This window comes from Cervus elaphus, chromosome 1 (assembly GCF_910594005.1).
Source record: "Cervus elaphus chromosome 1, mCerEla1.1, whole genome shotgun sequence".
In the NCBI taxonomy this organism is placed as follows: Eukaryota; Metazoa; Chordata; class Mammalia; order Artiodactyla; family Cervidae; genus Cervus; species Cervus elaphus.
Genome location: NC_057815.1, coordinates 43,528,390 through 43,544,148, shown reverse-complemented (window position 1 = coordinate 43,544,148; position 15,759 = coordinate 43,528,390). Strand labels below are relative to the sequence as shown.

At 57.6% G+C, this 15,759-nt stretch overlaps 1 protein-coding gene across 2 annotated transcripts; it reads left to right on the top strand.

Annotated features, from left to right (window-relative positions):
• Nucleotides 1-7,613: 7,613 nt before the first annotated feature.
• MCAM (melanoma cell adhesion molecule) lies at nt 7,614-15,453 on the top strand. Of its 2 annotated transcripts, XM_043900929.1 has the most exons (16): nt 7,614-7,765; nt 9,589-9,713; nt 9,803-10,007; nt 10,093-10,163; nt 10,276-10,363; nt 11,436-11,615; nt 11,718-11,839; nt 11,924-12,086; nt 12,182-12,300; nt 12,375-12,516; nt 12,654-12,775; nt 12,883-13,024; nt 13,124-13,195; nt 13,354-13,501; nt 13,808-13,925; nt 14,410-15,453. In XM_043900929.1, the coding sequence occupies exons 1-16, from the start codon at nt 7,699-7,701 to the stop codon at nt 14,437-14,439; spliced, it is 1,914 nt and encodes a 637-aa protein (XP_043756864.1). In that variant the 5' UTR covers nt 7,614-7,698; the 3' UTR covers nt 14,440-15,453. The 2 variants fall into 2 exon arrangements, with proteins under 2 accessions (XP_043756864.1, XP_043756871.1); XM_043900936.1 differs by lacking the exon at nt 13,808-13,925.
• Nucleotides 15,454-15,759: the final 306 nt, after the last annotated feature.

Sequence of the window (15,759 nt, the reverse complement as noted above, 5' to 3'; positions counted from 1 at the left end):
CCTGTGTGCCTGAACTCAGATGGATCTAAACTGATTGGCAGGGATTCCCCTGCTCAGAACCGTTTATACACACCCTGCTGTGCTAAACCATTTATCAGGGTCTACAAATCCTCTGTAATCTGGCCTCATCCCTCACTAAATTCATTCCTCCCTTGCAGGATATGAACCAAGCACTAGTCGTCTCCTGCACAGAGGATGCTACCATACCCTATTTACCCGGCTACCTGCCATTATCTCTTAAAATGAAGCTAGGTATCAACTCTTCCAGGAAGCCTTCCTTGTCCACCTAAGGTTGAGTTAAGTAACTGTTCATATGCATTTGTGCACCCTAGTACTTGCACTTTATATTCTAATTGTTTACTTGTCAATCCCCCTCACTAGGGCTTCCCCAGTGGCTCAGCGTTCATAAATCTGCCTGCCGTGCAAGAGAGGCAGGTTTGATCCTTGGGTCAGGAAGATCCCCTGGAGGAGGGCACGGCAACCCACTCCAGTATTCTTGCCTGGTAAAATCCTGTGAACAGAGGAGCTTGGCAGGCTACAGTTCATGGGGTCACAAAGAGTCGGACACGACTGGAGCAACTGAGCATGCATTCCCACACTAGAGTACAAACCTCTTAAGCCCATGAACCTTGTCTTAATTATGATCCCATCCTCCGCCCCCAAGCTTAGACACGACATCCTACTTCAATGATGAGACAGAGAAGGGAGCTGCCACAGTGCCCTTTTCCTTCGAAGCAAACCCTCTCTTTCCACATGTCACCTCTATTTGTACCACAGTGTTGGCATCACTCAGGACGAATTGAAATGAAGCCTAAGACTGGCTTCTCCAACTCATCAATTCTGTTTTTCCATCCCCCCATCCTACCTGCTTTTCGTGAGATGAGAGAACAATTTAAATTAGGGGCACCAGGGGGCGCTCTCAGGCAAGAAGAACTAGAGAAACCCTTCAGTTAAGTTCAATCGTTCAGTCTTCTGACTCTCTGCAACCCCATAGACTGCAGCACGCCAGGCTTCCCTGTCCATCACCAACTCCTGGAGCCTACTCAGACTCATGTCCATCCTGTCCATGATGCCATCCAACCATCTCATCCTCTGTCGTCCCCTTCTCCTCCTGCCTTCAATCTTTCCCAGCATCAGGGTCTTTCCCAATGAGTCGTTTCTTCGCATCAGGTGGCCAAAGTATTGGAGTTTTAGCTTCAGCATCAGCCCTTCAACTGAATATTCAGGACTGATTTCCTTTAGGATGGACTGACTTCCTTTAGGATGATTTCCTTTAGGATGGAGAAACCCTTATAAACCTCCATTCCAATTTCATCACATCATTGCTCAAGAACTTACAGTGGCTCCCCACTGCCTCTTCTATCTTAAGATCCAAGTTCCTCCCCCATGACTTTACCCCACCTCATCTGCCCATCCTCTACCCTCTTGAATTTCTAGCTAGCCGTGTAACACTTTATTTTAGCACCAGCTGTTTGCATAAAGGTGGTGCCAATACGTGGTAGCAGTGGCTGAAGCTCTCCTCAAGACACTCTAAGTAAACATACAATGAAAGTGAAAGCGGTGAGCTGGCTATACAAACAGCAGTTCATCTTTGCCAGCCTCCCCACATCAGCCTGACCTTCTAGCCAGATGCTGATGCTGAAACTCTTTAATACAGAAGAAGCAGTTGTCACTGTGTGTGTCCCTTTCTTCATCCTCACCCTTCCTGTCCTTGTTTGTGCCACTTGCTCTGCTTGGAATGATTTAGCCTCACTCCTCCCCTATCTACACTTGACTTTTCGCTAGAGCCTCCACACTTCCAGAAAGGCTTTCCTGGCTAGTGCAGGCGCCGTCCATAGAAGCTCCCTCTTCTGAATCCCTGTTGCATTTCCTGTTTATACCACATAATTCGTTGGTATTCAATCTGCTGCTTTCTTTTCCATGATGTGTTTACTTAATGCAGCTGTAAATTATCACAGGTATGGGGCCCAGCTTTGGGAGTTGGATCAATCTTCGTTCAAATTTTAGTTCCTTGGAGTGATCAAAAAGTTCTGGAACTAGACAGTGGTGATGGTTGCATAACATTGTAAGCATGCTTGATGCCACTGACTTGTGCACTTAAAGTGGTTTAAAGGGTAAGTTTTAGGTTATGCGTATTTTACCACACTGAAAAAATGTAGCTCCGTTACTCACAGGCTGTGTGACTTTAGGTCGTGTAAATTTTCACTTCAGTTTCCTCATTTTTTGTTGCAAAGATCAAGATAAACATTAGCAATGAAAATGACCCTTAAGTCATGGGCTGAGTTGTACAGCCCTGTGAAAATGAGCAGATTCTTCTCTCATTCTGGGCACTGCCATGTCCCTTCTCAACAGTCACTGGTTTGGCCACATGCCCAAGATGAGTTAATTAAGTGGCAAGAGATCGCAAAGCCACCAATTCCTTCATGGAGTTTACAGCTGGGTGTTGGAGACAAGCGCTTCTATGGTGGCTCGGCCGGTAAAAGAATCCACCAACAATGCAGGAGATATGGGTTCGATCCCTGGGTCAGGAATCCTCTGGAGGAGGGCACGGCAACCCACTCCAGTATTCTTGCCTGGAGAATCCCACGGACTGAGGAGCCTGGCGGGCTACAGTCCACGGGGCTGCAAAGGGTCAGACATGACTGAAGGGACCGGGCGACATGCATGATCACACCCTGGAGACCAAAGCAGAGCTAGCTCTTTCCATGTGATTGGGACACGAAGGCAAGGTGCCCGCGAGAACACAGGCTCAGTCTGATCTGGTCTGGGGATTTTCTCTGACTCCAAATCCTGTGTTCTCTCCACTTTTCAAGGTCCCTTGAGGCCGTGGGCCCTGGGATGTGGGTCAGGGAGATGGGGGTTCAGCGTCCCTCTCCCCCCAGCTTGCTGTTCCCTTCCCCCCACCTCTCTGGCAGCCTCCAAGGCCAGCTGTGGCAACTACAGAAGGGGCCACAGGCCCTGCCAGGGTGCAATGGAACACGGCTCCCCCCTGGTCTGGGCCTCCCCAGTTGTTCAAAGCTCTGGGGGTCTCCAGGGGTGGAGCAGAATCTGGGGTCACTAGGGTTCCTGTAGCCTCCTCTCGGGTAGACGAGCTAGCCCTTCCTCAGGGACGTCTCAAAGTCAAAATTTAAACAGTTCTCTGGGGACACTCCTCCTCCTGGGTGGTGGTATTTTGGGGAGCGGATGTGAACTTCCCCGAGGGGAGAGGTGTAGGCTCCCAGCGTCCGGCCCTTTGCCCTTCCCCTTGCCCCCCGCTCGCTCCGTTCTCCAAATTTAGGATGGGAGGAAGAAGTGGGAAGACGTTTGGGTCCTCAGAGGCCGGAGAGCAGAGACCCAGGACCGGAAGCGAGACAATCCTTTATCACAGCTGACAGGAGCCCCCAGCCCTGCCCGAGGCTGAAATCCTGGCTGGATCATCCTCCTCTCCCCTCCATCAGAGGTCACTGGGCCCCGGGAGGCAGTGCTCAGGGACTCCCCATGCCGTCTGGCTCTCTGCCCAAACTCCACCCGACTCCCACCCGCAACTCAGCTCCCCCTCCGTTTCCCAAAGCAGAGACTGAATCACCTCCACCAGCCCTCGCTGGGAAAGGCCTGGAGACCGGATTCGGGGCTTCCGGAGAGCCCCCAAGGTCTCCTGCCCCAGCCCCTCCCCGGCCCGCAGCAGCCTGAGCATTTATGGTAATGTTTGGATTGGGGCGAGCTCGGCGAACGCCCCGCCTCCCCCAGGCAGGACCTGGGATCCCCTGGGCTGAGGCCCTGCGTGCTGGAGGCCAGCCCACGTGGAGAGGACCCTGGGGTCAGAGAGGACTAGAGGGGATAGTCCAGGCCCGAGGGACAGCTCAACAGGGCTGGAGACTAGGACGGGAGGGAAGGGTCCCCCTCTGCGCACCGCACTCACTGCGAACCCTCCCTCTGGTTTATGGGTCCCTAATCCCCAGGAAGAGTCCCCCTGTGGCCACATCCTCTTTTCCTTCTCTCCCCCACCCCCTTAGCAGGGAAGGGGCTGAGAGGAGAGGCCGGCAGCTCCCAGGGGAGTCGCTGGAATGCCGGGAGCCTGGGAACGGACCCTGCAGTGTCCCTGGGAAAGCCAGGCTGTGGGAATTCCACCCACAGCCCCCTCCCCAGGATGCGACACCGGATGCCAGAGACAGATCCCACCTCCCCAAGAGGGGGTTTCTGTGAGAGTGGGAAAACCCCCCTGTCCCAGCCCCAGCCTGGTTCGACCCCGGAGTTCAGTAGGCCAGCTGTGATGGAGACGCCCCCTCCCGCGCCCTCCCCTCCCCCGCCGGCTCCGATATAATCCCAGCCATTGTGCCACCACCTCCCTCCCCCGCCCCTTCTCTGGACCCCTGTACAATGGGGCCTTTGCCTCCTCCAGCACTCAGGGTGGAGATGAACTCACTGACGGTTTCTCCAAGTTTAAAAATAGCCCCTCCCATCTCCCCCCGCCCCACCCACCACCACCAGCACAAGTCACCCTCCTCCTCTTCCAAGGCGTTTCTGGGGCGCAGCTCAATCCAGGCCGCAGCTCCTTCCTGCCTGGAGTCAGGTGCGAAGGACATGGGTGAGGCCACGTCCGGCCAAGACAGGGGCCGCTTCCCCCTATTCAATCTCTTCCCCAACATTTTCCACCCAGCCCCCCAGTATCCGGTTTCCTGGCCCAAGATTGCCTCAGCAGCAACTGCCCCCCACCCGCCTCCTACCCCGTTTCTTCAGTCCCTGAGCACAATCTCCTCCCAGCTCAGACCCCCCAACACTGGAAAAAATTCTCCTACCTCCCCTCCAAAGACTCAGACTGAACCCTATTTTTAGGCCAGGCCGGGAGCGGGGGGATTCCCCAGCCTCAGTCATTGCCAATATTGCTGGCCAACCCCCTCCACCCCATAGCTCCTTCTTACTGCAGATGTAAACTTGTCTTTATCGGCTTCCTTCCTCTGCTCAGCCCGCCCTTCTCATATCCTCCTGGTTGAGGCCCCTCCACCGGAGAGGGTGGTTGGGAGACCACTGTACCCACTATGAAAGAGGACTCCTGGGTTTAATCTCACCCCAGCAGGACTAGCCCCCCGGGGCAGGACTAGCCCCCCTGGGCAGGACTAGCCTTGTCTTTTTACCTCCAGCTCCATGGGGGGTGGGGTGTGGGAGGGTCCCACATCGTACAATGAAATGAAAGCCTCCACTCACCCCGGAGACAGCAGTTGAGGAACTCAGACCGTGGCCACCACCCCACACAGCCTCAGTTTCCCTACCTGTGGTCAGATTTATGCCCAAGAGACGCACCAAGGGCCTTCTGCGCCCCCTGGGTCTGCCGTCGGAGTGAAGAAGGCAGCCTTCCTACCCATTCCTTCTGGACAGAAATGAGGCTGGGAACTTAGGGCTCTGGTCTGGGGTTCTGCTGATCCTGGCCTGCATCTGGGCAAGGCTGCCTCCACTGAGTCCAGGCACAACAGTGTCTGCAGATGGAAAGCCCACAGTGGCCTCCTTAGCTCTCCCCTTCTGCTGGACCTCCATCCTCTCTCGCTGAAAGTTCTTCCCCATCTGCTTCCTCTCTTTCCTGCAGCTGTGGACGCTCTAGCTTCTGGCATCTCAGAGACACGGAGATCCCCATCTCAGATACCCTCCGCCTCCTGCTCCTTCACCCTGTGCTGCCATCATTCTGCTTCCTTCTGCTTCCAGTCCCCTCTGAAGCCTCTCCAAGGACTTGACCTCTTTGGTTTGAAATCCTAGTGGGCCCTGCTCATGAAGCCTTCTCGAGGTTGTCTGCCCCCTGACCTCTACCACCCACTCCCTGGCAGCCCAGATCACCCTAAGCTACTGGCTTCCCTAAAGGACAGTCTCTGTGCTAGTTTGGTGGAGACATGTGGGACACAGAGGTCACCCTGGGCTCTACCCTCACTTCTCTTTCACCGCAGAGGCAGCTCCACCACCCCCTCCTAGCTTCACTCTTCTCACAACGGAAGAAGGATTCTGAACTGACCGTCCTTGGTGGTTAGCTGGCTTTGCTCTCAGGCTGGAGAGAGGAGAATGATTAGTTAATGGTGTTAAGAGAAGGGAAGGGGGGTGGGGGCAGGGAAGTAGAATACCATGCCCAGCTCTGAGCGTGCCAGGGCAAACAGCATCCTTCAGCCATTCCCACTCCTGCCCCTGCAGACAAAAACAAATGCATCCATTCCATTCTGGGCCCTGGGCCAGTCCATACATTCACTCTGGGGGATGAGGAAGCACCATCCTTCTCTCACCCCCCACCCCCACCCCGGGCTCCAGGCCCCTGGCTTGGCCTGCCTGGCATGGCCTCTGGCTGAAAATTAATGGAGACGGAGGAGGGGATCAGCAAAGATCTGAAAGATGAGGGCTGATGTGGCTCAAGAGTCATCTCGGCGTCATCAAAACGCCATCCTGGAGCATCCTCTAAGTCACCTGCCCATCTCCGGCATTTGCTGCCTCACCCTGCTCCTCCCCCAACCAGCGGCAAGGCTGCCCTGCCTAGGACAGGACTCTATCCCAAATCCAGGCCCCCTTTAGACCTTCCCAGTTAGACGGGTCCCAGATGATGTGGAACCCTTTCCCAGGGTCAGGGAGCTGGGGGTCTTTCTCTATGAGACAAGAATAAGTCTCACTCCCCAGAGCCTCAGTTCAGGTTCAAGGGGCCCGAAGACCCAGGCATTGGGAATAAGGGGAGATGCAGTTCCCCCCGCCTCGCTGGGACAGATTCCACTTGGGCAGGGCAGCCTGGAGTCAATTCTGATTCCTCCTCCAAAACCCCCACCCTCAGCTGCTGGGGGGCAAGAGCCCTGACACAGGGGGTCTCTTCAACCCTCAGCAACAGCAACAGGTAAGGGGGGGCAAGCTGGAGATCTTGTGCCCATTAACTCATTTTCCCCCCTTCTTTCTTCATTCAGGGGAAACTGAGTCCCGGGCTGGGTTCAGTGAGTGAAGCCAGCAGGGGCAGAAACCTCAAGATCCGGGCTGGGTGGGACAAGTGTGACAACTTCGGGCCTGTGAATTCAGGCCCTCCCGGCTTCCTCTGGTCTGAGACTTGAAAGAGCTGAGGGTGAAGGGACCACCTTTAGCGCACCGTCTCCACTCCCCAGTACAGATGCCTCTGGGTCTGTGGGCCCCCGGCCCAGGGTTCTTCCCTCAAAGCGGCCAGGACTGCAAGGCTTGGGGGTAGTGCCAGGCCGGCGGCCGCCGCAGTGGTGCAACCGTTCTGGGAAGCCCTATTTCTCTGGAGCAGAGGTCCGGGGGAGTGGAGGAGGCGGCGGGCAGAAGAGCTTAAAAGGGAGCGAGGCCCCCACCAAGGACACCAAGGACCTGCCAGTGGCTCCTCCGCCAGGAGGTCCCCCAGGGCTACACGGGCTGGCTGGGGCTAAGCGGGGTCTGACCCGGCGGGACTCCAGCATCCGGGCCAGCTTCTCCCCGCAGCCGCCTCGGAGACACCTGTCACCGCCCCCTGTCCGTTCCCTAGCTGGGGGCTGGGAGGAAGGCTCCGGCCTAACCCCGCGCCGCGCTGTTCCGCGGCGCAGCTCCGGGCATCTCGGCGCCGGGCCCGCCCCCTAGGGCTGCGGCGCGCCGGGCGGGGGGTGGGCTGCGCGGGGCGTGGCGGGCGGCCCGGGCGCCCGGGCCCCCTCCCCCGCCCCCCTGACGTCAGCCCCCGGCGGCCGCGAGCTCCCTCACTTGGCTCTAGCCCTCCGGCCGGGAAGCATGGGACGGTCCGGGCTCATCTGCGTTTTCCTGCTCGCCGTCTGCTGCTGCTCTCGCCGCGCCGCGGGTGAGTGAGCTCGCTGGAGCCCCGCACCCCGAACGGCCCGGCCCGGCGGTCTTCGGCGGAGCGTGCCCGGGAGCAGAGCCCGCATCCCGGTGGGGGCCGGGGCTTTGCGCGGCGGCGTGCGTTCCTCCTCTCGGGGTCCCCGGCACCCGGCGCCTTGCGCGCGTACAACTCTTCTTTGTGGCCAGTTTGCGGTCTCTGTTCCAGACCATCCCGGGAGCAGGACTGGGGAGACGGGGAGGGGGCTTCTGCCTGGATCGGGAAGGGGTGGAGCAGAGTCCCTTCAGGCGCTGGGGAGAGCTTTTCTTCAGGTGCTTTCTCGGGGGCGGGGGGCGGGGAGCGTGATTGGAGCCTTGGCGGGAGGGGCAGCTACAGCGCATCCCCAAATCCTGAATTCCGCGCCCGCCTGTTGCTGGAAAACGCAGCTTTCTTAGCTGGAGGGGTGCACCGACCCCTCCCTCTCCCGCCTGGGCTTCGAGCCAGGCTAGAGGTGAGCGAGAGGGGGAGGTACGGCGGCTCCCGCCCTGCCAGGGCGTTGGCAAAGGCTGGAGCGCCGTGTGGGTCCCCTCGCGCCTACCCGGGTGACGGGGTCACAGGTGGCAGGGAATGGGGATCGCGGAGTCCCAGAGTGCGAGCGCCCCAGACTTGTTACACCTCCCGGAATGGGACCAAATTCAGGTGGGAAAAGGGCCCCTGCACCTCGGAGTTTTTCTCTGAAACCGCCCAGGAGCCGGGTGCTCCCGGGCTCACCCTGCCCTTGTATGGCCGCAGTGGTGTCGCTCCTTTCTCTTGGCTCCGTTTCCCGGGTTCTTGCCGCTGGCTGGCTGGGGAAAGGGAGGTCTGGGCAATACCCAATGCCATGGCTTCGTGCCCATGCCAACAGTATCCCTGGGGTACTCTTGGTTGCTGCCTTCAAAGCCTTTCTGGGGGATGGAGGGGAAAGGGCTGCATGGGGCTCCAGTGCTGCAGAAGGTCCAGCCCCACCCTGCCCCGTTCTTCTAGCGCTGGGGAAACTGAGTCAGGGAGCTGAGGCTTTTGCTCTGGGCTGAAGACCACCCCATCTGCCCTCATTGTCTGGGAGCCAGCTCAGGGCAACCGCCCAGGCACCCGAGTCCAACCAGATGGTATGGAGTGACATCACCTCCTCGTGGGGCGGGCAGGACACTGGCACTGCTGACGTCACTCCTGCCCACTGCCTGGCCCTTGCCCTGACCCCTGCCCCCGACCCCAGGGAGAGATTCTGGCCCCTCCATGACTCTGACCCCTCCTGTACTCACAAGACTCCCAGGATGGGGTCCCCTGAGAGTGTGAGAATCCACAGAGGTGCTGCTTACAGAGTAGGAGATAGGGGTCTCCTGACCAGGGTTGCCCATTGGGGTCTTATGGGGGGGGGGCGTTGGGGGGCAAAGGGTAGAGTAGTGATGTCTTACCCTGGGTGTGGGGACAAAAAGGGCCTGTGTGCCCCGGCCTGGCACATGCCTTGCATTCCCACACTCTGAGCTCACCCAGGGAGGAGGGGGCCTGGAAGGAAAGGGGCCTTCCTCTTGGCCCACCCTCTGCCAGCCTCATCTGAGAGTTCCTGGTGCTCAGGGTCTCGGCTCCAATGACCAGAAATGTCCAGCCCCAGCTCCCTTGAGCCAGGAGAGGGCCGGCCCGGGGTTGGGGGGAGTCATACAGAGTGGTTGAGGCTTAGAGAGGACAGCGTGCCCTTCGGACCCTCATTGAAGTGGCAGAGAGAACAGCTGCTGCGAGCGGGTGTGAGCGAAGGGCATGGTGAGCAGCTGGAGCTCACACAGCTGCTGGTGCCGCCTCCCGCCTCCCCCCAGGTGTGCCCGGAGAGGCCGAGCAGCCGGAGCCCGAGCTGGTGGAGGTGGAAGTGGGCCACACGGCCCTTCTGAAGTGTGGCCTCTCCCATGCCCAGGGCAACCTCAGCCACGTGGACTGGTTTTCTGTGAGTGCAGCAGAGGGCAGCAGGGGCGGGAGGCCCTGCCCTTCCTGTAGCCCCAGGACCCTCACCCCTGCCCTGCTGCCTCTGCTCAGGTCCACAAGGAGAAGCGGACGCTCATCTTCCGTGTGCGTCAGGGTCAGGGCCAGAGTGAGCCTGGGGAGTACCACAACCGGCTCAGCCTCCAGGACAAAGGGACTGCTCTGGCCCTGACCGGCATCACGCCCCACGATGACCGCATCTTCACGTGCCAGGGCAGGCGCCGGGCTCAGGAGCACCGCATCCGGCTCCGCGTCTACAGTGAGTGCCCCGTCCGCGCCCTGTGGGCAGCGTGGGGCCCGGGAAGCGGTGGTCCCACACGCCTCCCTACCTCTCTCCCTTATAGAAGCTCCAGAGGAGCCAAGCATCCAGGTCAATACCTTGGGCATTTCTGTGAACAGTGAGGAGCCTGTGGAGGTGAGGTCTGCTGGGGTGGCCTGGGGTTGGGGGAGGCGGGTTGGCAGGAGCTAAGAGGGGGCAGCTCGGCCAGGTCACAGAGTCAGGAAGCCTCACGCCCTGTCCTCCCTAGGTTGCCACCTGCGTCGGAAGGAATGGGTACCCTGTTCCTCAAGTCACCTGGTACAAGAACGGCCAGTCACTGAAGGAGGAGAAGAATCGTAAGTCATCCTCTCTGCCCTTAGAAGCCATGCTTGTGGCACTATATGGGGACCGCTTTGCACTTTTACTTTGTTTTTTTGACTGCACTGTGAGGCATGCTGGATCTTAGTTCCCCAACCAGGAATGAAACCCATGACCCCTGCCTTGGAGCGCGGAGTCTTTAATCACTGGACCGCCAGGGAAGTCACTATTGTATTTTTTTTTTTAAGTACACAAGCCATCCATGAAAATATTATCATTAGAGTTCAAACTGTACAGAAAATCTAGAAGGAAAATTTCCTTCCTGCCGCAGACCCCTCTCCCAGAAATATCTCTGCTGTCAGTGTGTATGTATTCTTTCAAGCCTATTTCTAGGTCCTTACTCACACATGTAAATATATCTAGGACTATATAGGGTTTTGTTTTTTATTACTTAAATCAGTGGTTCTCTTCTAAGGCTGATCTTGCTCTCCTCTGGGACACTTGGCAGTGTCTGGAAATATTTTTGGTTGTTGCATACGGAGAGATGCAACTGGCATTTGGGGAGGGGGGCGCGCAGTGAGGCCAAGGATGCTGTAAACATCCCACAGGGCACAGAGTACTGGCTCCAAATCTCAGTAGTGCTGAGGTGGAGAAACCCTGATCTGAATGGCACAGCCTGCCCTACACTTTGTTTTCCTTTTGACAACAAGTCCTGGAAATCTTGCTGGATCGCTCTATTTAGATCTACCTGATTGTTTACCTACTGCCCAGCACTTCACATGGCTGAGCTATAATGTAATATATAATATAGCTATAATATGATCTAGCTAACCATTCATTCTGGTTAGTAGACATCCAGAGTATTTTCTCTTTACCTTTAAATCACTGCAGTATTATTTGCACACACCCTTGTATGAGTGCCCACGTGTGTTTGGGGTAGATAGCAAGCAGTAAATAGCTGGGTTGAAGGGTTGCAGGTGGCATTTGTAATGATCCACGGCCCTCTACAGGGGCTCCCCACCATTCCTTCCCCGACCCAGGATACCACAGGGTGGGGATGAAGGCGGAGCAGAGACCCACCGAACCCTTCTCCCCTTCTTCCCTGACCAGGGGTCCACATCCAGTCATCCCAGACAGAGGAGTCCAGTGGTCTGTTTACCTTGCGCAGCGTTCTGCAGGCACAGGTGTCCAAGGAGGACAAAGATGCCCAGTTTTACTGTGAGCTCAGCTACCGGCTACCCAGTGGGAACCACATGAAAGAATCTAAGGAGGTCACCGTCCCTGTTTTCTGTGAGTACCGACCCTTCACAGTGGGGCTGGGTCCTGCGAGCTTCTACCTGCCTGGCACAGAGGCCATTCTTGGGCTGAGAACTGTCCCCTTTGCCTATACAGACCCGGCAGAGAGAGTGTGGTTGGAAGTGGAGCCTGAGGGGATGCTGAAGGAGGGGGACCGTGTGGAAATCAGGTGTTTGGCTGATGGCAACCCCCAGCCCCACTTCAGCATCATCAAGCAGGTGTGGGACCCTCTGTTCTGGGTGGAGGCGGGCATGCAAGAGTGGCTGGAGGTCTGCTCTGATCACACTCTCGTCCTCTCCCAGAACCTCAATACCAGGGAGATGGAGGAAGAGAGGACGGATGACAACGGGGTCCTGGTCTTGGATCCCGCCCAGAAGGAGCATAGTGGCCGCTATGAATGTCAGGGCCTGGACTTGGAGACCACGACATCGCTGCAGAGCGACCAACAGGAGCTGGTGGTGAACTGTGAGGGGCTGGGGGCCCAGGACAGGGGGACCAGGCTGGGGCAAGAGGGAATCCAACCCGCCCTGTCCTGCCTGACCCCACTGCTGCACCCCCAGATGTGTCTGATGTCCGGGTGAGCCCCGCAGCCCCTGAGAGCCAGGAGGGCAGCAGCCTCACCCTGAACTGTGAGGCTGAGAGCAACCAGGACCTTCAGTTCCAGTGGCTGAGAGAAAAGGTACCCAGGTGGACCCAGGGCTCTGGGGGCATGGATGGGCCTGGGAGTGACCTCTGACCCATCTCTCATCTCAGACAGGCAAGTTACTGGCAAAAGGGCAGATGCTCCAGTTACACAAACTGAAACGGGAGGAAGGGGGAGGCTACCGCTGCCTGGCCTCTGTGCCCAGCGTTCCCGGCCTAAACCGCTCCCAGCTGGTCAACGTGGCTGTTTTTGGTGAGGCCCTTGAGTTGGTCAGTGTTTTCAAGCTCTCCGGGGGCCAGAAATCACCTGCTGCCCTGGGGCGCTCTGGTGCGGGGAGGGGATGGCGGGCTGGCAGAGTGTGCTGTCTCAACCTGCCTGCCCTCACGCAGGGCCCCCATGGATGGCATTAAGGGAAAAGAAGATGTGGGTGAAGGAGAACTCAGTGCTGAATCTGTCCTGTGAAGCCTCGGGGCACCCTCGGCCCAGCATCGTGTGGAGCGTCCACGGTGCGGTGAGTGGGCGCACGGCAACCTCCCAGGCGCTGGGCCATCCCCTTGCAGGTTCTGCTGCCACCACCCGACACCCTCCCACCCCTGAGCCGTGCCTCCTTCCTTGTAGGCAAGTGAGCAAGACCAGGAGCCGCAGAGTGTCCTGAGTGTCCTGAACGTCCTGGTGACCCCAGAGCTGTTGGAGACAGGCGCTGAGTGCGTGGCCTCCAACTCCCTGGGCAGAAACACCACCATCATTTTCCTGGAGCTGGGTAAGGGCCGGGTCCTGCAGAGGGGGTGGGGACCAGCCCACGTCGGGCTCATTCTTCTCCCACCCCTGACCCCAATCCATTTCATGTCTTCCACCCCAGACTCCAACAGAACCACCAACCTCAGCACCTCCACCGTCAGCCCCCCTGCCAGAGCCAACGGCACCTCAACAGGTGAGCTAGGCTGGACCGGGCATCCTCATTCTGCCCTGCCCAGCCCAGGGGTGCCTTGGGCAGCTGCCCACCTTCCATCAGCCCTGGACTGGGCAGGGCAGTGATGGTAACGTGACAGCTTGGGGCAGGGAGTGACTCCAAGTGTCTTTGTGGAACAGAGAAGAAGCTGACAGAGCCCGAAAGCAAGGGTGTGGTCATCGTGGCTGTGACCGTGTGCGTCCTGGTCCTGGCCTTGCTGGGCGCTGTCCTCTATTTCTTCTACAAGAAGGGCAAGCTGCCATGTGGACGGTCAGGCAAACAAGAGATGTAAGCACGATACCTGGCATCTTGCACACCCACCCCCCCATCTCATGCTGCCAGCTTGCTGCCTCCTCGGGGACATTCCCCTGCCAGCCCTCGGCCCACTAGCCCGTTCGGAGCAGGAGTGGGACACCTGCTTTCCCACCACTACCCAGCTCCTTCCACCACACCGCTTCCCTTCTTCCCTGTTGCCCTTCCCCAAGCTGGCCCAGAACACCCAAGGGCCCGTCATCACCCAGTGCCGTCCCTCCTGACAGCCCCCCTTCCCTTGCCCTCAAGTTGCCAACCTCTTGCCTCCCTCCCTCCTCCCAGCACGCTGCCCCCGTCTCGTAAGAGCGAATTTGTAGTTGAAGTTAAGTCAGATAAGCTCCCAGAAGAGATGGGCCTCCTTCAGGGCAGCAACGGTGACAAGAGGGCTCCAGGAGACCAGGTAGGAGGCAGTTCCCATGGCCAGAGCCTGACAGTCTTCAGGGATTGGGAGCAGCAGGGGCTGACGGTTGCTGAACACTAACTCTGTCCTTCATCCTTCCCCGTCTCCAACGGGGAGCAGCTCCCACCTCGCCTCCCTAACGCTACTCACAGATGGTAGGGCCAGGCAGGTGGCTGAGGGACCCCGGAGAAAGTAGCCCCCAGGACCAAGAGCAGGACCCCGTCTATCACCACTTCCTGAACGGCGCTGGTGGCTCACATCACTAGGTGTGACGCGCGGCCCAGTGTGATTTGGGGGGTCTTACCTCTCATTCCCTGCCCTGCCCGCCCCCCCCGCCCGCCCCCACCCTGGCTTCTTCCCTCCAGGCGCTGCACCTAGTTCATCAGCTGTGGCTTCAGTCCCTGCTCCCTCTTAGCGCTGGCACCTAAACCCCGGTCTGTGTCTCCGAATCCCCACCTCACTTCTGCTCTTCATCCATCTTTAGGGAGAGAAATACATCGATCTGAGGCACTAGCCGCTGAATCACACGGCTCTCCCCCCACTGCCTGGAACCTCCCCTGTTCCCTGCTCACCCTCCTCCCCAGCACTCAGGATGGTCGCCAAAGCCTCTAAAGTGGACTACTGAAGTGGAAAAGATCCCCCTCCAGCTTACCTGCAGACCCCGTTTCAGAGGGCACGTGGGCTAGGACCCGAGCTGTCCAGAGAAAGACCTCATGTGGCCCTGGAGGCCCCCTCCTTGGGGACCTGTCCACCACGGTCTTAATTTGTTGAGACCAAGGAGGAGCCTCAATATCCCAGAAATGCATAGGAGAGTTTCTTATAGAACTTGTTTTCTCATTATGGATGTAAGTACCCGTCTTCTACCAGCAACCAAATTAGGTAGCCTGTTTATCTTGAGCTGACTTCCTGGCCCAGGGCTGGCTTCATAATCCAGTCATATCACTGAAGTATGGCTGTGGTGAGCCCAGGCCTCTCTCTGCGGGTGAGGGTCACTGCTCACTTCAGTTCTGGGGAGACCCCCACACAGTAAATGGAAGCAGCTGCCTGCCTGCCTGCCTGTGGAGTCGCTTTTGTGACATTCCTTTCTTTCCCTGGGCAGAAGCTAGGACCTGGTGGTGTTCCTTACAGGATAGTCAGTGAGGATGCCAGGCACAGATTTCCAGAGTGAAGGCCCTTGGGCCCGAGCACCCTCATTCACTTGGCTCCCCCCACCCGCTCTAAGAATCACATTATGACTGAAGGCTGGGGTGGGGGCTGGAGCTGAGGTCCAGATTGTCCTTTACAAGGGTTAAGGCTATAAAGTTATATTAGCACCAGGGTCCTAATGGGAGAATGGTACTTGGAGATGAGAAATGGGCCTGGCTAGAGCTTTGGGGCATGTATGTGTATCTGCGTGTGTGTGTGTGTGCGTGCGTGTGTGTGTGTATATATATGGTTTTGTTAGGTTGTAAATTTGCAAATTGTTTCCTTTTTATATATGTGTGTGTATATATATATATATGAAAAATAAAGCTTAATTGTCCCTTAATCTTACACTGTTTTTTATTCATCATGGGTACCACAGCAGCCTGGGGCCTGCAGAGTTGGAACCATGCCAAAAGGAACACAGAGCCCTTTGCAGCTGGGAGCAGGGACCAGAGGTCACCTCTGCTTCTCAGCAGAGGGCTCGGGCTCTAACACAGAGGATAAGCTTGCTCCTTAGCAGCAGAGCTGCCCTGATCGAGGCAGCTTACAGAGCCTGGTGAGCTGTCGGCAGGGAGTTTTTGCCCCTTTCCTGTCACTTAAACGGCCCTCCAGGTAGCAGAACAAGACGTCTGGTGATGAACTGATGGGG

What these genes read in the sequence shown, in the direction of transcription:
- MCAM (XM_043900929.1), top strand. Translation starts at nt 7,699, where the DNA reads ATGGGACGGTCCGGGCTCATCTGCGTTTTCCTGCTCGCCGTCTGCTGC. An exon ending in GCCACGTGGACTGGTTTTCT is followed by an intron (nt 9,714 to 9,802) that starts GTGAGTGCAGCA and finishes GCCTCTGCTCAG; the next exon opens with GTCCACAAGGAGAAGCGGAC. An exon ending in ACTGAAGGAGGAGAAGAATC is followed by an intron (nt 10,364 to 11,435) that starts GTAAGTCATCCT and finishes TTCCCTGACCAG; the next exon opens with GGGTCCACATCCAGTCATCC.